At 36.9% G+C, this 25,890-nt stretch overlaps 1 protein-coding gene and 1 long non-coding RNA gene across 2 annotated transcripts; both read left to right on the top strand.

Moving 5' to 3' along the window:
* Positions 1-8,530: 8,530 nt before the first annotated feature.
* Positions 8,531-12,594, top strand: LOC129869802 (uncharacterized). The gene is made up of 4 exons (XM_055944412.1): positions 8,531-8,705; positions 9,834-9,943; positions 11,326-12,527; positions 12,587-12,594. Exons 3-4 carry the CDS (start codon positions 11,336-11,338, stop codon positions 12,592-12,594), a joined length of 1,200 nt encoding a protein of 399 aa, XP_055800387.1. The 5' UTR covers positions 8,531-8,705; positions 9,834-9,943; positions 11,326-11,335.
* Positions 12,595-16,244: 3,650 nt separating this feature from the next.
* Positions 16,245-18,597, top strand: LOC129871267 (uncharacterized). Its single transcript, XR_008762221.1, has 3 exons — positions 16,245-16,449; positions 17,578-17,687; positions 18,332-18,597. It is a non-coding gene; the product is annotated as an uncharacterized LOC129871267 (long non-coding RNA).
* The last annotated feature ends 7,293 nt before the right edge of the window (positions 18,598-25,890 follow it).

Here is a 25,890-nt window from a genome sequence, read left to right as displayed (position 1 = left end):
TTCTTTTATACTCTTTAGCTCTAATGCCATATACCAATAGTTTTTTAGCCTTATAATTCTTCTCATTATTCTTCTTGTTAGCCTTAGTATACTACCTACGAGTTTAGGAACGATCTTCGTAACTCCTCCTTCTTTCTCTTCAATAGTGGGAATATAGGGACCATCAAGAACAATATCCCAAAGTTCACTGTCTTCAGCCATGAGAAAGTCATACGTACTAGTTTTTCACCAGCTGTAGAATTGACTATTGAATTAAGGAGATCTTTTTGATGATTGATTTTCTTCAAAATTTAGTAGAGCAGCCATTCTTATAGGAACTTCTCTTGGTGTTAACTAGATAGAGAATACCTGCTTTGATACCAATTATTAGAATGAATTCTTCTACCAGAATAATAAAGACCAGGTCTCTTACCAGATATTAGTGTAGAAACTTAAAAAATAGAAAGATAAAATAGATGCAAGATTTTTATGTGGAAAATCCTTGCTGAAGGGAGAAGAACCACCACCTGTGCCATATGATTTCAGCTCAAATCTTCACTAGGATGCAAGAGCAAAGTAGTTTGTTATAACCTATTGTAACTAGATACTAACCCTCTCCACCCATTAGATTGCAATACCTCTATTACAAGACTTTGAGCATACGAAATATCTTTATTGCCCACTTCCCCAACTAACTCTAGTTGACATAGACTTCAAACACACCCTTCAAAGCTAACTCTAGCTATGAACTCGATGACAAAGAGTGTAATATGAAATGATAACTGATCTAACTTCCTTTACATATTAGGAAGTAGACCTTACAAGATTAAGAAAAAAAAATTACAACTCTAAAAACATGAACAAAACATTGATAACTCTATCAGATCCTTGGTCTTCTTCAAGAGCAAATTTCTAATACTTAAGAGAATGAGCTTTAATGGATATCCCCCTTTTCAGATTTCAAAAGCCAAATGAGAAAATATATTGAAGAATGTATATATCACGGATATACCATGTGCTGGATGATTTGTATTGGTTAGACAACTGGCCTTCTGAACAGGGACACAACCGCATACACATAGACCTGTAGAATTAACAGGATCTATTATATACTATTTGTCTGCTGTCGTTATCAGCAAGAAGTCCTCAAAGGGACTAGGTCCTCTACTTGTTCCCTGAGTTTGTCAAATCATCAAATCCTACTTCAAGAGCATTATCAGGAAGGGACAAATAATTAGAATTACCACTGTACGATTGAATGCTACACCACCTTTCTCACAACTATAATAGTCACACTTCTCCCAACTACCGTTAAATCCAAAACACATGGATTTCCATAAAGAAACCAACCAGGTAGGCTAACAGAGCAAATCTCAACTTCATATCATTAGAAATGAACCAACAATGCTAAGCAACGAAGATAGCCCATCTAGGCCAAGGCAACTTGAATGGCCAGAGAGATGTACTAGTCAAGACAACACTAGCTATGTACTGAGATACGAGGAACCATTCTACCACTAGCTAAATGGGACAACATACCACTAAGGCGACCCTCAACGCCAATTAGATCCTTTAGAATCACGACTCCCAAAACTAACAAAGTTGGTCTAGCCACTTATCTAACATGGATTGGTACCACATTAGAATTAATGGTAAGGAAGCCAACAGAAAGCTAACTATCCCGACCACAATCTCATACAAAGGCATGAGGAGTTTCTCAACCATCACTATGCATCATAAAATCTCAACCCAATTGGTCCACTACTAAAAGATATCAACTACGGAGCTAATACACATACACAAAAGTCCAGATAATGCAATAAAAATAATTAGGAGATAGCTAACAATTAAAATAAGCACGTATGGGTATGAAAACCCCCAAACCACACAATAAAGGTAATGAAATACAATCAATACCTGGAGTCTCAACCTCTGGCAGACCTGTAGAAGCATGGAATGGATCATGACTGACCTCGATCTGAATGCCTGAAGCATTATCAACAACAACCTGAGCACTACTTCTAACTAGAGGTGGCAAAACCCATGATACTGACCTGGCTGAGCAAACTACGCATGGATCCTACATCGGGGACAATCTCTAGACCAAACAACTCTAGCCTGGGGATTAGCAGAGGTCATCAATGTCTGAATAATCAACTCCCTCTTGGGGCCTCCCTGTAGTAGCGCCCAAGCTCACCATAATCCATGTAACCTCCACAGGCTGAATATCAATGTGAGAAGCGTGATGAACTGCCATAGCTTCCCTGATAACCTATGATCCATCTCTAACACCCTGTAGGACACTCCCTACTGACTGTACCGAGGTCTCAAGGGCCTGAACATGCCGAGCCTATGTCCAGCGATGTAAGATTAATGGATAATCTCTAACACAGCAGCCCTGCATTCCACACTCAGACCACTCCCTACCAAAAATGGCCTGCTGAGAAGACCTTATTGCAATGGAAAGAGTCCCTTGAACTGTGTCCAAAATGCAAACATCGAAAACCCAAACCTGAACTCTGTACTTCTAGCACCATAACTTGACTTTGGCTTTCCTAGAACTTGAGGTATCGCCACCCTTAGCCTAATGGGTCGAGAAGGAAAATTACCCTCACTGAACGGATACTCACCCTGAAGTAGATGCTGTCACCGCTGTACTGATGGTGGGGCCTCTTACTACTATCTCTGTAAGCCTCAAATCATGTCTTCTCCACAGGCCTCACAAGGTTGACAATCAAGGGGAAGGTAGACCAAGCCTTTATCATGAAAAACCCCTGACAAACTCTTGACTCATATCCCAGTCCATAGAGGATGATGTAGGGTTATTCCCATCCCACTCGCGATATCTTATGACATACTCCAATGCTAAGGACGAACCCTGCTAGGGAATAATAAATCCATATCTAGCCTGAGAACCATCCATCAAAACTCTAGTTTAACTTGTTGATGCTCCATTGTATATACTGAAAAACTCATGCTATCCATCTAAGAAAGAATGAATTCTAAATGATCAGTTTAGAGATTATTCAAAGTAAGGACACACAATAAGGATTCAAGAATAGAATTCCCTAAAAGTTCGAATAGCCTCCCATAGATAGGATACGGATGTCTCAACACCGATCTGCAGGACTCTACTAGACATTGCCCTCATACTAATGATGCCAGTCAACCTAGAGCTCTAATACCAACTTTTCATGATTCAATTTCTCAAGTCATGATGGCACTTGCTAACACCCACCAGCAGGTAAGCCTAACCCTTTATCCTTAGCCTAAAACTAGAGGCAATAGGCTGCCAAGCAGAAGATGAATAAGTAAAGCAAAAGGTAAATAGCAATGAGAAGTAAACTAACAATTGAAATAAAACACAAGAAACCAGCTCAAGACCTAACATCAGTCAGTAATCAAGCATCTAAATAAAAAAAGAATACAAGGCTTTTACAGATATAATATCAGTATAGATAATCTTTGAAAGAAAGTAAAGACTGGTTCTAATCCAACATAGATGGAAATCGGCAACTCCAAACACCAAAAGCTCACTAAATCTCTAAATCAAGTTGTTCTGCACCAGTCCAACTGAATCTAACAGGAAAAAACAATGCAACCTAGACTAAGGAGCCTTGCAAACAAACAATGCCAAATATATCCCCAACCACCATAAAATCGAGGGACCATACCATACAAATATACTGGTGATAAGCAATGCTAATGGATTTAAGTTTGTGGTAAAACCAGTAACTTCATCAGTGGATATTAGAGATCAACAGAAAGTATATAGACCCACACCAGCCCTTGTCCTACCTAGTAGGACCCATATAGCTCCCTTATCCAGTTTAGTGGTACACTAGAAAGAGGGACCCATAGGGATGCGAGAAGTCCATATACACTACCTGGGTCCAAACCAGGTCATACATAGACATATAGAATCCCCATAGTGGTACCAGGGAGTGAGTATCCAAGCCGATAAAGAAAAGGATGATGCCATATCAGATATCAGCAAAACTAGTAACCTCAAAAATTTAAGCACCCTAGAAAGGGGCTGCCCAGCTAGTCAGTAAACTCCTAGGGGCATCAACTCAGCTAGCAAGAGTAACCCAGAGGCATCATCAAGACTATCTACTTACAAGAAAGGGAATCGACCAACTAGCCAAGTAACAACTGAGTACATCCTAGATGTTTCTAATGCCTCAAGTAGAAAAAGGAGTACGTCCTCGATGCCTCATAAGTTTCAAAACTAGTTATCAAAATAGTATACGTGATATGACTGTCATTAAAAATAGTTTCAAAAATAGTAAGAGCGAGAGAATGTTCTCTCAAAAAAAGTATCTAAAATCTAATGAAAGCAGTGGGATCATACCACAAAACAAGTGTATATGCTCAATCAATGCAAGCATGTCATCACTAGTATCCAAATAAGGTACAAACAACCAGAAATACCATACCAAGTCATGTCACACTACCAAGGCATAAGAGACTAACCTGGAATCCAACCACTTCTTGAACATGGCGTCATGCCCAATAATAGAAAATAAACAATACGGCATCACAAGTCTACCGCTAACTGGGAAACGCAATAATCGGAGAATGGCTCATAATCAAATAAGGGAGAAACTATCTTATGGATCAATGACTTACCCCAAAATATGCCATCTTAGCTCCCAACGAACACAACTAAGCCAAACCAAAGTCTACTACAAGCCCAGAGGTCTCCGGCACTAGCACTAATTTAAACTAACCATCACAAGACCTACCGGAAGCTACGCCTAGATATAAGGGTACTGGATACATGATAAATCATCTAAGGGTCAAACCTAGCCTAAGACCATCAATACCAATCCTAGGAAGGATAAACTCACCCAACCTCAATGCTAGTGAAACCACAAACCTAAAATAAGGGTCTCAAGAGTATACGCTAGTCTAAGGCCGCTCGGAGTCAAGGAAATATAATCCTAAACTTGGAAAATACGAACATAAATCATATGAAATATATAATAAACAGTATCACTAATACCCAGTCAAAGTTAGCCTACCTTGAAGCCGATCATGTGCACACTAAATCTACCAAATAGATGATCTTCACCTCCGAATCACCTCCAATTGTCGCCTCTCTAACAAAACATCGATCATGATGTCAATACGATCATTTTGATATTAAAATTATTGAATTTAGAGATGGGCCAATTTTAGAGTAAAAATCAAAAATTGTGGGATCCACTCCAAAACTTACAAAATTGACTTCGAGAATCGGTCCTAAATGCTAAACCTAGCATGTGTTCCAAAAGGGAACACAATACAGACATCAAAATAACTACAACACCAACATGCACCATAATTGACAAGTTAGCGCAAGAAAAAGTAAAATCACAGGGAAAAAGAGCATATTACCTCAAACAACACCTTTAGTCCTAATTCTGCATGCACCACTAGACTCCCCTAAAATAACCAAACAACTTGGCCTTTTGAATCATTCAAATTGCCCTAATATTGAGAGAGAAATTGAGTCCCTAAGATAGAAAACTAACCTTAAATTTTGAATATTAAAATAACCCAGGTATTGCTTAAGCGGACTTCGATGGTCACATAAGCAACCACCCAAAAGAGGTGGGCCTTACTTAAGCGAGGACCTTGTCACTTTAAAGAATGGTCACTTCAGCAACCTCAATTGCTTTAGCGACATTAGCCCAGGAGGGCCTGGCAGCTTTAGCGACTAGAAGTTGCTTTAGCAATAACACCAGACTTAGTTGGTGCAAAATAGACTTTGGCATGTCTAATTCTCTGACGGAATGCTCGAGTTTCATTTGAAACCCCGTGCGCATAAATGATATATACTACCCTACCAAAATAGAAGTTCCAAACTCAATGATGCATTCAAAATTTTCATAAGAAGTCATTTTAACAAAAAGTGGATCCCACACCCATGTGCTATTTTGAGCCAAATTCCATAATAGACCTCGGTATTATACCGGATGCCTCAGGAAGAGAATGAAAGGTTGTTCTAGACCAAAATTGATATTTTAAAGCTAACCGTGCTGATGAAATTTTGATTCGAGTGCGTTTTTAAGAATATTGTCAATCTTAGGATAAATTTTAAAGGCTAAAATGCTAAATGGACCCAAATGAAAGACCAAGTGGTTGAGATGTTAGTGCCGGAAAGTCATAAATGACTATGGATCAGTACAAGAAAGCTCTAAATACTGAAAATATCAAAAAATGGATAAAATGACCTGGAGGGTCATTACATGGTTATATTCATCTTCCCACAAATGAATGTTTCCAATGTTATGTGCTTGATTTCTCTTACATGAACTTACTTATGTACTTTACCTTATAAAGTTTTAATTCTTTTCATTGTCTTGCATGCCTACATACTTAGTAAATTCAAAGTACTAACGCATACTTTTGCCTACATATTATCACCATGCAGTGACTGGAGTTCCTCTTCGTTTTCCTCTACGTGGCTAGTTGGGATTGTTGAAGGCTGCCTTTGGTGAGTTCTCATATGTCAGGAACAATAATCATTTATCTTCTAGTGTATGATATGTTGATATATTTAGACATTTATTATGAAATTTCATTCTATTATGTTGAGAGTGAGCTAGGGAGATGTCTTTTCCCCTGCTAAGTCTACGATTTAGAGGTATTATTGGGCAAGTGTAAGTTGAAGTTTGACTAATATGGTTCTTATTGCGACATTTACCTTAGTCCCTCTTTTCCTTTATTTTCTGATTATTAAATTATTGTCATTACCTATGAAAGGCTAAATGAATGCTAAGAGACATGGTTAAGGTACCTCTGAGTTCCTTATTCGCCGTGTCATGTCTAGGCCATAGTCTTAGGTCGTGACACATACAGATTGTATCTTCTAGATCACCTTGTAGGAAAGCAATTTTTACATCAAGATACTGAAGCTCCAAATCTAATTGTGCAACCAATACTAGTAGCACGAATGCTAATAGCACGTGAATTGAGCTATGTTTCATGAATGGAGAGAAGATCTCATTATAGTTAATTTCCTCCTTCTCACTGAACCCTTTGCAACAAATCTCGCATTGAACCTAGCATCTTCCACTTTTGGAATACTTATTTCTTTCTATAGACCCATTTGCATCCAACTTTCGTCTTCCCTTTTATCCTTTCAACTAAGACCCATGTCTTATTTTTTTGAAGAGACTCCATCTCTTTTGTGATGGCTAACTGCAATTATGCAGCAAACTTGCAAGAAGTTACTTCAACATATGAGGAGGGATTGAGATCTTTAATCTCTTCTTCTGCAGCTACGAATGCATATGTAATTAGATTTGTTTGCTCTATAAGATGTTCTAGTTTCCTTATCTATATTTTGTCTCTTTCCTTCGCAATTGTGTATGGTTTATTGACAATAAATTCTTCAAGATCTGCATCTTTTGACTTATCAAATTGAGTCTCTCGATCCTTTTCTTTGGTAAGCTCTATTGGTAGCTTCAGCCGCTCGTTATTCTCATTTTTGATAACTCCATAGAAACTTTATGAGGATCAAGTATAGAGGATTTATCAAATATAACATCTCTACTAGCTACAAATATGAGTAAAAACAAACACCAAAGCTTTTGCCATTTTAATACATCTACATACCCTACGAAAATGGCCTTCTTAGCCCTTGGTTAAAGATTTCCTTCATTAACTTGATAATAAGATGGACACCCATATATTCACAAGTATTAATAGTTAGAGGGTTCACTTAACCATACCTCATTCAGAGTATTAAAGTTAATTGCTGATAATGGAGATCGATTGAAAATATGAAAAGCTGCTTCAGCCCAAAACACCTTGGACATTTAGGCTTGTAAGAGCATACAACGAGTCTTTTGAAGAAGAATTCTATTCATCCTCTCGAAAACTTCATTCTGTTGTGGTGTGTGCCTGACCGTCTTATGTCTTGCGATCCATGAACCTTGCAGAAATTATTGAACTCTTCGCTGCAAAACTCCAAGCCATTGTCTGTGTGAAGATACTTGATTTTTCTCTCTATTTGATTCTCAACCAGAATCTTCTTTCTTTAAATGCTTAAAAAGAGTCACCTTTTGACTTCAATAAATGCACCCAAACCTTTCATGAAAAATTATAAATAAATGTGAGAAGATACCTTTTTCTTTCTTTTGATGGAAGCTTAGAGGGACCCTATAAATCTGAATGGATATAGTCTAGCACCCTTCCCATCTTGTGCTTTCCAATGCTTAATCTGACCTTTTTCTTCTTCCCTAGGACGCAATGCTCAGAAAATTCAAGTATGTTAATCTTCTTACCATTCAAAAGGTTGTGTTTGCTCAACATCTCCTGTAACACCCCAAAAGTTCTTTTTAGCAAATACCTAAATTTTTGATTTAGAATATTTTGATAGTAAAGATATATTTTATGTTTGCATTTCTTGAATGTGAACTTGATGACATTTAAACTTGTTGGAAGTGTTATGGTATAGTTATATAAACTACTCCTACTATGATTATCTTTTTAATTTATTAAATGGACTAGATATTTACAAAAGTGGGGAAAAGTTGTTTTTTTGTTATCATTTATTTTCTCATTTCCTTAAGTTACTATCCTTTCCCCTTATCTTCTCCACCAACCCTCCAATTTCGTTTTTCTTCAACAATTACAGAAACCAAAACCTCCATTCTCTCACATATTCATCCACCAAATCGATCATCAAGATTTTCCTTGGTGGATCCCCAAACAAACTTCACACGATTGAGGTAAGCTATAAACCCGTTTTTGGAATTGACTATTGTTAGTGTTTTTAGCATAATCTCTTATATACAGCTTTGTTTTAAGTGATTCAAGATGTTCTAGAAAGATATTTCATCCTTTTACAACTTTCGTTCAGCTCTCAAAACTCAAATCTTCATGTATTTACTTGAAACTGGGCGAGAAGTACATGGCAAGTGCTGCCCAGAATTCTGTTTATGCAAACTCTACTTGTACTGCTGTTAGTGTTTTGATGATATCGTTTTGTACAAAATGAATTTTGAGTTAATTTCTGTTGGGTTGGAAACTAAACACATAGATCTACAAGTTTGGTGAAGGGTATAAAGTCCATTTTTGCCGTTTTCAGTTCCCAAACTTAGATACAACTGGACAAGTATGTCTGTCCAGATTTTTGATTTTCAAAATTTATCATGTGTACCTGTTAGTATTTTGGGGATATCGTTTTGTAAACAATGAATTTTGAGTTGATTTCTGTTGGGTTGGAAAGTAAAGACATATATCTACAAGTTTTGTGAAGGGTATAAAGTCCATTTTTGCCGTTTTCAGTTCCCAAATTTAGATACAACTGGACAAGTATGTATGTCCAGATTCTTGATTTTCAAATTTTATCATGTGTACCTGTTAGTATTTTGGGGATAATGTTTTGTATAAAATTCTTTTTGAGTTGATTTCTGTTGGGTTGGAAACTAAAGACACATATCTACAAGTTTGGTGAAGGGTATAAAGTCCAGTTTTGCCTTTTTCAGTTTCCAAACTTAGATTCAAGTGGACAAGTATGTCTGTCCAGATTCTTGATTTACAAAATCTGTCATGTCTACCTGTTAGTGTTTTGAGAATATCTTTTCGTACAAAATGAATTTTGAGTTGATTCTTTTTGGGTTGCAAACTTAAGACATATATCTAAAAGTTTTATGAAGGGTATAAAATCCAGTTTTGCATTTTTGAGTTTCGAAATTTAGATTCAAGCTGCAATACTTGACTTTTCGAATTTTCTGTGTTGGTAACATAATTCGGGTTGAAACATTCTAGGCTTAATTGCAATAATAAATCTTGTTTTATGTAAATATTATGGATATTCTGGAAATTTAAATAAGATATTTAATGGTATTTTTAAGGTTGTTTATATCGTGTGCAAGTTGAAGAACTTGAGACATTTGAGGGCCTACGGTTTGAACTTTTGAAGTCGTGTGGGACTGTTGAATTGTTGTATGCTAAAAGGGCTGAGGTTTGTGTATAAACTCTTATTACCTGCTAATATATTGAACGCCTATCTTGGTATATTTGTTATTTTCTTGAAATATGTCTTGTCATGTTGGTATCTTTGGAAATTGCAAGACACTTGTTTAACTCGCCCACTTGTACGGATTGTTTGATCACTTGACATTCTTGTGGACTTTGTCCTTCTTGTGGCTGTGACTTTGTCATCATTGGCATGCCTCTTGTTTCGGACCCTTTGCCATCTTGATTATGGATTTTTAATTCGTCTTAAGTATGGAAGTTGTCCATTTTAAGTACGAATTAGGAAGCCATTTTTAATATGGTTCTTGGTTCTCTTGATTATTGGGTGTTTACTCTTCTTGATACAGGGCTCCGGTCCTTCTTGAGACTTGATCATGTTTGGTGTGAAGGCATGACGTACACATTGGGCGAAACTAAATGTTAAAGCTTGTTAACGTGTTTTCATGAATTATTGACACTTAGTTTTTATCGAACTTGATAGTCATGATATATTTGTTGTCTTGATTTATTTGTTATGTGTACATTTGTGCTGCCATGACTTGAGAAAATAAGTTGAAGAACCCAAAGGCTTCAAACTTGTAGTTTTGCACCACTAAGCTTTATGCTTAGCGATAGTTGTTTCTATCGTAGGAAATGTCCGAGAAGATGCTTGAGGTTGGCCATTGGAGTTGAAGTTTTGGGAGCTTTAAGGAAGATCACATTTGCATATAGGCACCTATATTTTGTAGTATTTTAGGACGTGTATACAATTTATGGTTTGCTTGTGTATTTGTATTTATGTACGTATTTCTGAGAGTTGTAACTTAAAGATTGTTGCTTGTTTTGTAAATTTTGGGGTATGTACATTTCTAAATTTTATGAAGTACTAAATTACCCTTTGGAGTTAGAACATTTGAATGAAACATAAATTATCGTAATTCATGATTGTCTCGAAAGATATTTTTTAAAATAAAACTATTTTGAGAAGTTGCCCGTCCTAAATTGAAATTTTTATTTGATTTAATTGAGATGGAAAAAAAAAATATTAAGTTGGCTAACAACTTACACCTTTCATTTTTTTTGATCATATAAATGGGCCTTACAGAAAGTTATAAATATATATATATATATATTATTTTTTTTATGTCACGAATTTAATACACGTTTTTTTTGTAGTAGCATCCTCCCTGGAGGGTCGCTACAAGTGTTGGTATCAGAGCCTAGGTTTGTGGTTCTAGGAATTTTATTTTGCACACTTGTTTTTTTTGTTTTTGGAAGGTTTGGGTTATATTAGTAAATCACTATAGGGTAAATAGTATATTTAATGCTTGTAAGTTGCAAAAGTACCATATTCATGTCCCTAATGCAATGTGATCTTTACTTTTGAAGGAGTTAAGTTATGGCCTCTTCTTCTCGTAGACCTATGGAAGCTGCTCGTGAAGATACAGGTGACTCTCATTCCCAACCTCATACACAAGAAGGAATTGGCGAACAGTCCTCGGGTCAGTCTATTCCTCATACTAGTGGGTCTGGTGTGGGAAATCAACAAGGAGTAAGAGTTGGTCCACATCCTCACATGAGCCCTGGTACTCACGTTATGAACCCTCCTTTTCAACAAATGGCTGAATTCTTTCACCGTATGGCTGAAACGATCCATGACCCCCGTGGGTTAAACTTTGAAAAAATGAGGAAAATGGGTGGAGTTGAATTTGAAGGTACTATTGATCCCACAGATGCTGAACAATGGCTTGAGCGCATGGAGAGAGTGTTTGAACAGTTGGAGTGTTCTGATGTTGCCAAATTCAAGTATGCCATCTCGTTATTGCAGAAGGATGCTTATGACTGGTGGGTAGGTGTGCCAAATGCAAAAGCAAAACCTCCAGTTCTTACTTGGGATGATTTTGTTAAAGAGTTTCGTATGAAATATGTCCCGCCTGCTTATTGTGATGCTAAGAAAAAAGAGTTTTTGAATCTAAGGCAACGAGGCATGTCTATTGCTGAGTATCAACAAAAGTTTCTTAGACTCTCTCGTTATGCTGGAGGCATTATTACCGATGAAAAAGATAAATGCAGGAGATTTGAAGATGGCCTAAACGATTCCATTAGAAAGAATGTGGCAATCCTGCAACATGAGAACTTTTGTAAATTAGTTTCTGCTGCTTTCACTTGGGAAAGACTTGATAGGGAAGAAGCTAGTAGACATGAAAATAGATTCCGGAAGCCTAGGTCAGATTTTGGAGGTCCATCCAAGAAGGGAAGGTTTGATGATTCTAAGGCTGGTAGTGTCAACAAGTCAAATCAACAGAAACAAAGCAGACTAGATTTTTCTACAGCTAGTACCCCGAGTTATAGCCAAGGCAAGACTCGCGTTCCCACTTGTGCAGAATGTGGAAAGAATCATTATGGTGCTTGTAGGAGAGCTTCTGGTGCTTGTTTTAATTGTGGAAGCTTTGATCATAAAGTGAAGGACTGTCCAAATCCTAAAAATGTTCCTCCCGTGTACACTGAGGGCTTAGTACAGAAGTCTTCTAATAATCCTCCACAAACCAATAGAGGTGCAAGGCCTAAAACCAACCAAGCAGCAGGGGCAAGTAGAGCAAATCAAGCTAGCGGGTCCAGAGCTACTGCACGAGCTTATGCTATGAAGCAGAGAGATGATCAAGAGGGACAGGACGTGGTTGTCGGTAAATTTGACTTATATGGCTTATCTGTGTTTACACTATTTGATCCTGGCTCTACACATTCCTATATTTGTTCATCACTGGTTCTTCCTGAAAATGTGAAATCTATGAGGCTTAACTTTGATGTTCTGGTTGAAAGCCCTTTAGGTTACCAAGTTGTCTGTAATCGAATTTACCAAGCTTGTCCTTTCACGATTCAAAACTTGATCTTTCCTGCTGATTTGATTGAAATGCCTTTCCACGATTTTGATATTATTATCGGTATGGATTGGCTTTATAAATATCATGCAGTAGTGGATTGTAGGTCTAAGCAGGTGACTTTTAAGGACCCTACATTTTCACACATTATTGTACATGGTGAAAGATCATTGTCATCTAATATTATTTCTGCGGCCTTAGCAAGAAAAATGATTCATCAAGGTTGTAGTGCATATCTTGCTCACATAATTGATACACGTGTGGAGAGTCCTAGCCTTAAAGATATACCTACTGTGTGTGACTTTCCTGAAGTGTTTCCAGAAAATCTTCCTGGGTTACCACCAGAAAGAGAAGTTGAATTTCCGATTGAGCTCATTCCTGGATCTACTCCTATTTCTATCACTCCTTATAGAATGGCACCAGCAGAATTAAAGGAATTGAAAACTCAGTTGCAAGAACTTCTTGAGAAAGGTTTTATTCGTCCAAGTGTTTCTCCTTGGGGAGCCCCTGTACTATTTGTGAAGAAGAAAGATGGTACTCTTAGACTTTGTATTGACTATAGACAATTGAACAAAATAACAATCAAGAACAAATATCCACTACCAAGGATTGATGATTTGTTTGACCAGCTGAAGGGTGCAAATTTATTCTCAAAGATTGACTTAAGGTCTGGATATCACCAACTGCGTGTTAGAAAGGAAGATGTTCCTAAAACTGCTTTTAGAACTCGATACGGTCACTATGAATTCTTAGTGATGCCATTCGGATTAACTAATGCTCCTGCAATATTCATGGATTTGATGAATCGAGTATTTAGGCCTTATCTTGATCAATTTGTGGTGGTCTTTATAGATGATATTTTGATATATTCCAGGAATGAAGAAGAACATGATAAACATCTTCGAATTGTTTTGCAAATTCTGCAAGAGAAGAAGCTTTATGCTAAGCTTTCTAAATGTGAATTCTGGCTCGGTGAAGTGGCCTTTCTGGGACATGTTGTGTCAGCCGAAGGGGTGAAGGTGGATCCTAATAAAATTGAAGCAATTGTTGAATGGAAACCACCTAAAAGTCCAACTGAAGTAAGGAGTTTCTTGGGTTTAGCGGGATACTATAGGAGGTTTGTTAAAGGCTTCTCCATTATCGCCTCCCCTTTGACTAAACTCTTGAGGAAGAATGTCAAGTTTGCATGGGATGACAAATGCCAGGAAAGTTTTGAAAAGCTCAAATCCTTATTGACACAAGCTCCTATACTTACTCTACCAACTGAAGGTAAAGAATATGTGATATATAGTGATGCTTCTCATCATGGTTTGGGTTGTGTCCTGATGCAAGAAGGGAAAGTCATTGCGTATGCTTCCCGAAAATTGAAACCACATGAATTGAACTATCCTACTCATGACCTTGAGCTCGCTGCCATAGTGTTTGCCTTGAAAATTTGGAGGCATTACTTATATGGAGAAAAGTGTCACATATTTACCGATCACAAGAGTTTGAAGTACTTGGGCACACAGAAAGAATTGAATTTGAGGCAACGTAGATGGCTTGAACTCATTAAAGATTATGACTGTACCATTGACTATCATCCTGGTAAAGCCAATGTAGTTGCGGATGCTCTAAGTCGCAAAGCCTTTGCTAGTTTATCTATTAATCCTTTGACTTCATTCCTTGACTTACGAGCCATGAATGCTTGTCTTGCAATTAATTCTGATGGGTCTATTGTTGCTAGGTTGCAAGTCAAGCCAGTTCTACTTGAACAGGTGAAAAAAGCACAACAGTTAGATGAGAAGCTTGTGAAATTGATCAAAGAAGTTCAAACAGGAGAAAAGCTTAATTTTACTTTAGGGGAGGATGGTGCTCTATTTTATCATAATAGGTTATGTGTTCCAAACAATGACAACTTGAGGAAAGAAATTTTGAATGAAGCACATACATCACCATATGCAATGCATCCTGGAGGCACAAAAATGTACCAAACCATTAAAGAACACTACTGGTGGAATGGTATGAAGAAGGATATTGCGGTATATGTTTCTAAATGCTTAGCTTGTCAACAGATAAAGGCCGAGCATCAAGTCCCAACAGGATTATTACAACCCTTATCAATACCTGAGTGGAAATGGGAAAGAATAACCATGGACTTTGTTTCTGGGCTTCCACGTACCCAAAGAAATCATGATGCAATTTGGGTTATAGTTGATAGGCTCACTAAAAGTGCTCACTTCTTGGCCGTCAGAATGGACTACCCACTTGAACGTTTGGCAGAATTGTACGTTAATGAGATTGTGAGACTACATGGAGTTCCTGTTTCTATTGTATCTGATCGAGACCCAAGGTTTACATCTAGATTCTGGACTAGCTTGCAAGAAGCTTTGGGCACTAGGGTGAACTTTAGTACATCTTTCCATCCTCAGACAGATGGCCAATCCGAAAGGGTGATTCAAATTTTGGAAGATATGCTTCGAGCTTGCATTATGGAATTTGAAGGTAGTTGGGACAGACACCTAGCCTTGATAGAATTCGCTTATAACAATAGCTACCAATCAAGCATTGGCATGCCACCCTACGAAGCCTTATATGGGAGGAAGTGTAGAAATCCTCTTTGCTGGAGTGAAGTTGGTGAACGAAAACTCGTTGGTCCTGAGATTGTGCAACAAACTGAAGATAAGGTAAAAGTCATCAAGGATCGTCTAAAAATAGCTTCGGATAGACAAAAGTCATATGCTGATCTGAAAAGGCGTGAAATTGAGCATCAAGTTGGCGATAAAGTATTTTTAAAGGTTTCTCCATGGAAAAAGATTATGAGATTTGGACAAAAAGGAAAACTTAGTCCTCGATTTATCGGGCCTTATGAGATACTAGAAAGAGTAGGACCAGTTGCATATAAATTAGCTTTGTCGCCTGAGTTGGACAAAATCCACAATGTATTCCACGTTTCGATGCTCAGAAGATATCGTTCTGATCCATCTCATGTTCTTCCAGTAGAATCTATTGAGGTTAATCCAGATTTGACATATAACGAAGAACCTATCCTAATTCAAGCTCGTGAAATGAAGCAGCTTAGAAACAAGAGAATTCCCTTAGTAAAGGTACTTTGGAGGAACCATTCCGGAAAAGAAGCCACCTGGGAGAGAGAGGAAGACATGAGGACTCAATATCCATACTTGTTTCGTGACTAAAACAAGGTAAATTTCGAGACGAAATTTCTTAAGGGGGAGAGAGTTGTAACACCCCAAAAGTTCTTTTTAGCAAATACCTAAATTTTTGATTTAGAATATTTTGATAGTAAAGATATATTTTATGTTTGCATTTCTTGAATGTGAACTTGATGACATTTAAACTTGTTGGAAGTGTTATGGTATAGTTATATAAACTACTCCTACTATGATTATCTTTTTAATTTATTAAATGGACTAGATATTTACAAAAGTGGGGAAAAGTTGTTTTTTGTTATCATTTATTTTCTCATTTCCTTAAGTTACTATCCTTTCCCCTTATCTTCTCCACCAACCCTCCAATTTCGTTTTTCTTCAACAATTACAGAAACCAAAACCTCCATTCTCTCACATATTCATCCACCAAATCGATCATCAAGATTTTCCTTGGTGGATCCCCAAACAAACTTCACACGATTGAGGTAAGCTATAAACCCGTTTTTGGAATTGACTATTGTTAGTGTTTTTAGCATAATCTCTTATATACAGCTTTGTTTTAAGTGATTCAAGATGTTCTAGAAAGATATTTCATCCTTTTACAACTTTCGTTCAGCTCTCAAAACTCAAATCTTCATGTATTTACTTGAAACTGGGCGAGAAGTACATGGCAAGTGCTGCCCAGAATTCTGTTTATGCAAACTCTACTTGTACTGCTGTTAGTGTTTTGATGATATCGTTTTGTACAAAATGAATTTTGAGTTAATTTCTGTTGGGTTGGAAACTAAAGACATAGATCTACAAGTTTGGTGAAGGGTATAAAGTCCATTTTTGCCGTTTTCAGTTCCCAAACTTAGATACAACTGGACAAGTATGTCTGTCCAGATTTTTGATTTTCAAAATTTATCATGTGTACCTGTTAGTATTTTGGGGATATCGTTTTGTAAACAATGAATTTTGAGTTGATTTCTGTTGGGTTGGAAAGTAAAGACATATATCTACAAGTTTTGTGAAGGGTATAAAGTCCATTTTTGCCGTTTTCAGTTCCCAAATTTAGATACAACTGGACAAGTATGTATGTCCAGATTCTTGATTTTCAAATTTTATCATGTGTACCTGTTAGTATTTTGGGGATAATGTTTTGTATAAAATTCTTTTTGAGTTGATTTCTGTTGGGTTGGAAACTAAAGACACATATCTACAAGTTTGGTGAAGGGTATAAAGTCCAGTTTTGCCTTTTTCAGTTTCCAAACTTAGATTCAAGTGGACAAGTATGTCTGTCCAGATTCTTGATTTACAAAATCTGTCATGTCTACCTGTTAGTGTTTTGAGAATATCTTTTCGTACAAAATGAATTTTGAGTTGATTCTTTTTGGGTTGCAAACTTAAGACATATATCTAAAAGTTTTATGAAGGGTATAAAATCCAGTTTTGCATTTTTGAGTTTCGAAATTTAGATTCAAGCTGCAATACTTGACTTTTCGAATTTTCTGTGTTGGTAACATAATTCGGGTTGAAACATTCTAGGCTTAATTGCAATAATAAATCTTGTTTTATGTAAATATTATGGATATTCTGGAAATTTAAATAAGATATTTAATGGTATTTTTAAGGTTGTTTATATCGTGTGCAAGTTGAAGAACTTGAGACATTTGAGGGCCTACGGTTTGAACTTTTGAAGTCGTGTGGGACTGTTGAATTGTTGTATGCTAAAAGGGCTGAGGTTTGTGTATAAACTCTTATTACCTGCTAATATATTGAACGCCTATCTTGGTATATTTGTTATTTTCTTGAAATATGTCTTGTCATGTTGGTATCTTTGGAAATTGCAAGACACTTGTTTAACTCGCCCACTTGTACGGATTGTTTGATCACTTGACATTCTTGTGGACTTTGTCCTTCTTGTGGCTGTGACTTTGTCATCATTGGCATGCCTCTTGTTTCGGACCCTTTGCCATCTTGATTATGGATTTTTAATTCGTCTTAAGTATGGAAGTTGTCCATTTTAAGTACGAATTAGGAAGCCATTTTTAATATGGTTCTTGGTTCTCTTGATTATTGGGTGTTTACTCTTCTTGATACAGGGCTCCGGTCCTTCTTGAGACTTGATCATGTTTGGTGTGAAGGCATGACGTACACATTGGGCGAAACTAAATGTTAAAGCTTGTTAACGTGTTTTCATGAATTATTGACACTTAGTTTTTATCGAACTTGATAGTCATGATATATTTGTTGTCTTGATTTATTTGTTATGTGTACATTTGTGCTGCCATGACTTGAGAAAATAAGTTGAAGAACCCAAAGGCTTCAAACTTGTAGTTTTGCACCACTAAGCTTTATGCTTAGCGATAGTTGTTTCTATCGTAGGAAATGTCCGAGAAGATGCTTGAGGTTGGCCATTGGAGTTGAAGTTTTGGGAGCTTTAAGGAAGATCACATTTGCATATAGGCACCTATATTTTGTAGTATTTTAGGACGTGTATACAATTTATGGTTTGCTTGTGTATTTGTATTTATGTACGTATTTCTGAGAGTTGTAACTTAAAGATTGTTGCTTGTTTTGTAAATTTTGGGGTATGTACATTTCTAAATTTTATGAAGTACTAAATTACCCTTTGGAGTTAGAACATTTGAATGAAACATAAATTATCGTAATTCATGATTGTCTCGAAAGATATTTTTTAAAATAAAACTATTTTGAGAAGTTGCCCGTCCTAAATTGAAATTTTTATTTGATTTAATTGAGATGGAAAAAAAAAATATTAAGTTGGCTAACAACTTACACCTTTCATTTTTTTTGATCATATAAATGGGCCTTACAGAAAGTTATAAATATATATATATATATATTATTTTTTTTATGTCACGAATTTAATACACGTTTTTTTTGTAGTAGCATCCTCCCTGGAGGGTCGCTACATCTCCAGTCCTTGTGCGCTCATATGGCCCAGTCTCATGTGCCATAATATTTTTTTGTCATCATTAGATAACTACACTGGAGATGCATTAACAGAGCCAAAAATGGTGCTTCCTGCTAGTGTGTAGAGGCCATCCTCTAGCTTGGCCTTCAGTATGACAAAAGATCCTTTAGTCACTTACATAGTACCTCCTTTACTCATGTACTTATAGCCTTGTTTATCCAGAGTACCTAGGGAGATCAAATTATTCTTTAGATCAGGAAAATGACAGACTTCTGTAATAGTCCTAACGATTCTATCATGGCAACGAACTCGAACCGAATTAATGCCAACTATTTTACAAGTTGCATTATTGTCTATTATTATGGTTCCTCTATCGGTCTCATAGTTTCTGAAATTATCTCTTCGGAATGTCATATGCATGGTGTAATCAGAGTCTAATACCTATTTGTTGTCATACACTCAACTATTTTATGATATTGTTAGTACATAGTCATCATCAAAATCATGTACCTGCTCAATAATGGATGCACTCGCCTTTCCTTTGGGTTTGAAATAGGACAATCTTATTCAAATTGTCCCTTCATGTAACAGCCCCAACACACTGCATTCTTCTTGTTCACATGAGACTTTGATATGTTCTTTAATTTACTCCTTCCCTGTTGGCTAGTATGGCTTCTCACAAAGAATCCACTAGCTAGCTTCGTCATCTTTATCTCCTTCAAAATACCTTTACACATCACAAGAGTTAAGTTCTTGCCGCACTTGCTCAAGAGTGATCAACTCCTTGCTATACATCATTGAATTCTCAATATCACGATATTTTGAAGTCAATAAAAATAGCAAAGGGCATGTAACCGTCTCCTCATCCTTTTTAATTTCACAAGTCTATAAGTCTATCACAAGTTTATTGAACACATCTAGATAGTCTTGCAAAATTTTTTTGACTCCATCTTAAATGTGTGAAGACGCCATTTTAATAACATCCTTGTTATCACCAGTCGGTCCTGGTAAATCCCTTCCAACCTTTCCCATAATTGTTTGTCCATCTTCTTGGTACTTGTACTGATTTTACAAAGCACGTTAGGTGCAAGGGACAGTTGGATTACACTCAATACATAGCCTTTAATCTTCTCCTTGTCGGTATCCGATGTGTCATCGACGTACTTTCTGTCAATATCATAGATTGAACCTTCCCTCCGCAGTAATGCCATCATCTAAAATTTTCAGATATTGAAGTTATTGCTCCCACTAAATCTATTAATTTCAAACTTCATGGCTCATTGTTACTTGGTATTCCTATTCTACTACAAAGTATTTGGAAATACAGGAGACCGATGTAATTCTTTTCTGATGTAGAGGTTCAGACCATTCTGCAACCGTAGAGCATTCTCAGACAAAACCTTGTCTCTGATGCCAATTATTGGTAGAAATGTGAAAATATAAAAAATAAGAAAGAACAACAATATTTAATGTGGTTCGGATCAGAATAATCCTACATCAGCAGAGAACAACTACCTTTATATTAATAAAGAAAGGGAAGAGAACCCAGATACATCTAAGAGAACTGCTTTATCAACTCTCTACTCTTTTAATATATTTTACAAACGCCTAAGGCAAGTGAGAGGTGTGTTTCAAATGAATCAAGAGCTACCTATTTATCGGAATGAATTCTTGTTCTTGATGTTATCCATGGCATCATTATGTGCTTAAATGTCGAGGTCTAACTTGTGAGAGCATTTTATGGTTTGCCAAACTTTGAACTACAAAGTTACTATCTTGACCTTTTGTACCAATGAAAAATAATTTTGCTACCAAATCTTCACACTAATTCATCTAGAGTCTTATCAAATTTAACACACCATAAGATGTCATCCAAAAATAAAGCAAGCTTCATGCAGGGGTTCCAATGTAAACCAAATTAATCATATTATATTAAAAGTAGAAACCTCCTAACTTCAAAGTTTAGTTACGATTTTACCCCGACACTAAATTAAAATATAATTGAATGCCAATGTTTAAATTATATAATGAAAATTGCACTTTGATTCTTTAGTTATGGAAGAATTGAATATAAGAAGTCAAATACATTTTATTATGTCCCAATAAATGATAATAATATAAATGGATGAGGTAAATAAAAATACATTGACATGAAATTTTATGTATGAGTAAAAACAATACATCAGTTCTATTCTTGTGACGATCCAAAAATGGGTCATGATGGCGCCTACTATTACCCCCGAGTAGGCCAGCCAAATCCAAATCAAGCAGAAGTCAAACCTCAATTTAAATAAATAAATAATAACATAAGAAGCAAGAAGAATAAACAAAAGAAAACGAGGGCCAGAATATAGATATGTAAATACGATATAAAATATACAAAAGGCCCGAAAGTGACCAAAAAGACGAACTGATGCTTAGACGAACCCTAGAACTGGTATCACGTGTATAGGAACTACTAAATTCAAAAGCTGACAAAATAATATATACAATGCAGAGCTGACTGTCCAAAGTGCAAAATACAAGTCAGTACAAAAGAAGGACTGTAGCAAGTCTTTGAACGCCGGGAGCTCACCACAATTCGGATCTGGCACCGCTATAGATGATCAGGCATGTGCTGGGGGTGGCTCGAATTGAGAGCTATTTTAAAAAGATGTAGAAGTATAGTATGAGTACCAAAACACAAAGTACTCAGTAGGCATCATAGGTCGACCGAGCTCAAAAAGAATAAATATATAATAAGCAACATGATGATACTAATAATAATAAGAGAGAAGCATAAAACTATGATTATGGGAAAAGAGGGTACGGAAAGATCATACGATAGTCAAATAAATTTAATCACGCAGGTAATCAATCACATTAATAATCTCAACCCACAAAATATCAGAGGAATGCATGAATATAAAGTAGTAGATATGGATCAATATCCCCCGAAAGTAATATGGAGCATCCAAAACAAACTTCGAGCTCATCGATATAGAAATAATAATCTGAAATATGTATCAATAGGCCACCCGAAATTCACATCTAGAGCTTATCAACAGTGAATATAAAAGTGTAGCCCAAAGTCAATAAAAGCTGCCCAAAATCATACCTCGAGCACATCAAACATGAAATACCATAAATAAGATATCACTGGTATTTTCTTACATTCCTCATACATATCCATTAGTTCAAATCTTAGGTTCACCAATTATGCTTCCATTAAATGTCTTTAACATCGGCGAGAAAATTGAGGCAAGTAACATATCAAACCATATAACACTCAAAGACGAGTAAAAACCCCACCAAAGGCGTCAATTCACTAACCTGAGATTCTGGGACCAACATTTGAATAACGAAAGCAAACAAGACATAATCACAAACCAAAATCACAACAAGTGGGCAACCGAAACCAAACAAGTCAAACAAGTGGCATTTTATGTTCAAATCACCTAGAAGCAAATTCTAAGGATTCTAAGCGATGCAAACAAGTTCAAGATAACACCTTAACTAAGGCTCCAATGGCTAAAACCCAAACTAGTTTCTAACGATGATCATTGACTTCAAATTTGTCAATAGGATATCAACACATATATCACCAACTTAATCACACATTACTACTCAAAATATACCAATTCTAACCAAGCCAAGTCTAACAAGAAGAAGCCATAACCTACCTAAAAGTTGAAACCACACATGAACTGCTAAACCTGAGCTTTTCCTTTCTGAACTACCTCTGAAAAATGCCATTCTATCAAATTATTGAAGAACACATAAAAACAAAGCCAACGATACCCATATTACTATATTAAAAGACAGAACAAAAATAAAGTCAAAATTTAACATTAGGACCCCGCACACGAAATTGAAAAACCAACTCCGTCACAAGGTCCCAAATAGCTCAAGCACTTGTTCCCCAAAAATAGGCACATTCCGAGTACCGAAAGAGATTCAAACAATCCAACCAATTTTAAGCCCTAGAATAATAAAAATGCAAGGAAACGACAAAATTATGCAAAACTTATGAGGTTTTTAGGATGAGAAAGGGTCCTGGAATGTCTCCACAAGAATCTCCAACTCACTGGAACAATAATAGCCGTAAAAGACCAAGAGGAGCTCTCAAAAATTGAAAATTGCTAAGTCCCAAAATGGGACTTAGCTGTTGGAAACGAGCATTAAATTTCACTGAAGCTAGTGAAATTGAACTTTGCGATTGCGAGGTTCGCTCCAGCTAATCCATTGCAATTGCGATGGTCAACCACGCGATCATGATGCCAAGGGTCTCAGGCCTTTGCAATCGCGGATCCCTAGGTCGCAAAGGCGATGAGCAAAAGTCCCTACACTAGCAGTTCAGCTGGTGTTGAACTTTGGAGAATTAGGACTTTCTCCGATAGGGGTCCAAAATTCATTCGGAACCCTGTAAATGCAAACATACTATGCTACCCAACTAGAAACGCTATTCTGGACTCAATGGAATTAAAGGATTTTCCAATAGAGGTCGTCTCGATGAAAAGATGTCTAAAGTCAAAGGTTTTCAAACAAAAATACATAAATCACACAAACGGCCTAAAAGTCATTTTGAGCACCTCAGGAAATGAACCAAAGGTCATTTTTGACCAAACTTGCCATTTCAGAGCTAACCGCGCTGATGGATTTTTTATCCGAGTGCATTTACTCAAAATATTAATTGAAGTCAAACTTGAAAAAAAATTAAAATTATAACGACAAATCTCACAAACACAAAACAAAGACTCTAAAACCCAAACCAACCTTCCTTCCAGACCAAAATAGACCCTTTGAAGTTGATGGAACCGTTAGAATTCTAATATGACTCCCGAATCTCCCGGTGTTGACTAAAGTCAACTCTTTCAAGTCTTAAGCCTCAAAAATAGCCAAACCACCTCAAAACTCGATAGAATACCTTGAGGAGCATGTCATACATCCCAATATCACACAAGAGCTATAAAGAAGCTAGGGAAGGGGTAAAATAGTAAAAGTAATCAAAAGCATGGAAATGATCTTGGAGGTCATTACAACATCCACTACTAAAAGGACTTTAATCTTTGAAACTCAAGGAAGAAAGATACCTGGTGGCTCAAGAAGGTGAGGATATCGGGTTAGCATGTCCTGCTCGATCTCTCAAGTAGTCTCCTTGGCCGGACGATGCCTCTACTAGACCTTTATCAATGGAATATCCTTAGACCTCAACTTCCTTACCTGTCTTTCCAAAATAGCCATAGGATCTCCCTAAAAAACTAAGGACTCATCAAACTGAATTGTATCCCACTTAAGCACGTGAGACTCATTTGGAGCGTACTGCCGCAGTATAGAAACATGGAATACATAGTGAACACCTAAAAGTGTTGGAGAAAATTCCAACTCATAAGCTACCTCCCCTACCCATCTCAAGATCTCAAAAGGGCAGATGAACCTGGGGCTAAGATTACCCCTCCTCTCGAAACTCATCACGCTCTTCATGGGCGATACCCATAGAAACACCCAATCTCTAACCATAAACTTTAAAGGCCAAACCCTCCGATCAACATAACTCTTCTACCTACTCTGGGAAGTACTCTTTCTTGGATCATACAAACTCTTTCCAGTGAATCTCATAGTAAATTGGTTCAAAAAAGTGCCATCTCGATGATCGAATGGTAGCTATTATTATATGCCAACTCTGCCAAAGCCAATGACTGATCCCACTGACCCCCAAAATCAATAACACAGGGCCATAACATGTCTTCCAAGACCTAAATAGTCCTCTCTAACTGACTATCGGTCTGGGGGTGGAAAGCTGTGCTGAGCTTGATTCAGTTACCCAACTCTCTCTGTATAGACCTCTAGAAATGAGAAGTGAACTAAGTATCATGGTATGAAATGATAGATACTGGCACCCTATACAATTGAACCACCTTTTGAATGTAAATTTGAGCTAACCTCTATAAAGTGTAGGTAGTCTAGACCGACAAAAAGTGAGTAGACTTGGTTAATCGATCTATGATGACCTAAATAGAATCAAAATCTCAGAAGGTACATGGTAAACCCATTACAAAGTCCATACATATCCACTTCAATTTTCACTCTGGATGGGTAGTCACTGGGTCAAACCACTTGGCCTCTGATGCTCAAACTTAACTTGCTAACAGTTCAAGCACCTAGCCATAAAATCTGCAATGTCCCACTTTATCTCACACCACCAATAATGCTATCATAAGTCACGATACATCTTTGCCTCAATAGGATGAATGGAATATCTGGAACAATGGGCTCCTCAAGGATGAACCTAATTAAATCTCCAACTTTAGGAATGTTTATATGACCCTTAATCCTCAAAATGCTCTACGGATCAAAGGTCTCCTTCCTAGCCTCTGACCGGAAAAATGTTGACCATAATTTCTAACGCTTTTCAAGCACTCTATCATGAATCACCCTTAGATGTGGATCATCAAGCTGTTGTGCCCGAATCTACTCTATCAAGGAAGATGTATCCTCTACATAAGCAAGTGCCCTGCCCGGCTCAGAAATATCAAGATAAACCATCTCATTAGCTAAGGACGCCGCTCCTCAACTGATAAGAATTCCATACTTCCCATACTCCCTGCTTTCTGGCTCAAAGCATCTATTACTACATTTGCCTTGCTTGGGTGATAGAGAATAGTGACATCATAATCCTTCAGTAACTCTAATCACCTGCAATGTCTCAAATTAAGGTCTTTCTAAAAAGGTACTGAAGAATACGGTGGTCAGTGTAGATCTCACAATGGGTACCATACAAGTAATGACTCCAAATCTTCAATGCAAAGATTACCACCGGCAGCTCCAAATTATGTGGGTTAGTTCTGCTCATGTACCTCCAGCTGCCTGGAAGAATAAGTAATAACTCTACCCTTCTACATCAGGATGCAACCCAAACCAACACCTGAAGCATCACAATAAATTTTAATTCCTTGGCCCTCAATAGGAAGAGTAAGAATCAGAGCTGAAGTTAACAAAACTTTGAGCTTCAGAAAGCTTGCCTCAT

Source organism: Solanum dulcamara, chromosome 10 (assembly GCF_947179165.1).
Source record: "Solanum dulcamara chromosome 10, daSolDulc1.2, whole genome shotgun sequence".
Lineage (NCBI taxonomy): Eukaryota > Viridiplantae > Streptophyta > Magnoliopsida > Solanales > Solanaceae > Solanum > Solanum dulcamara.
Note: the sequence above shows the minus strand (reverse complement) of the source record. Positions and strands in the feature narration are given on the sequence as shown.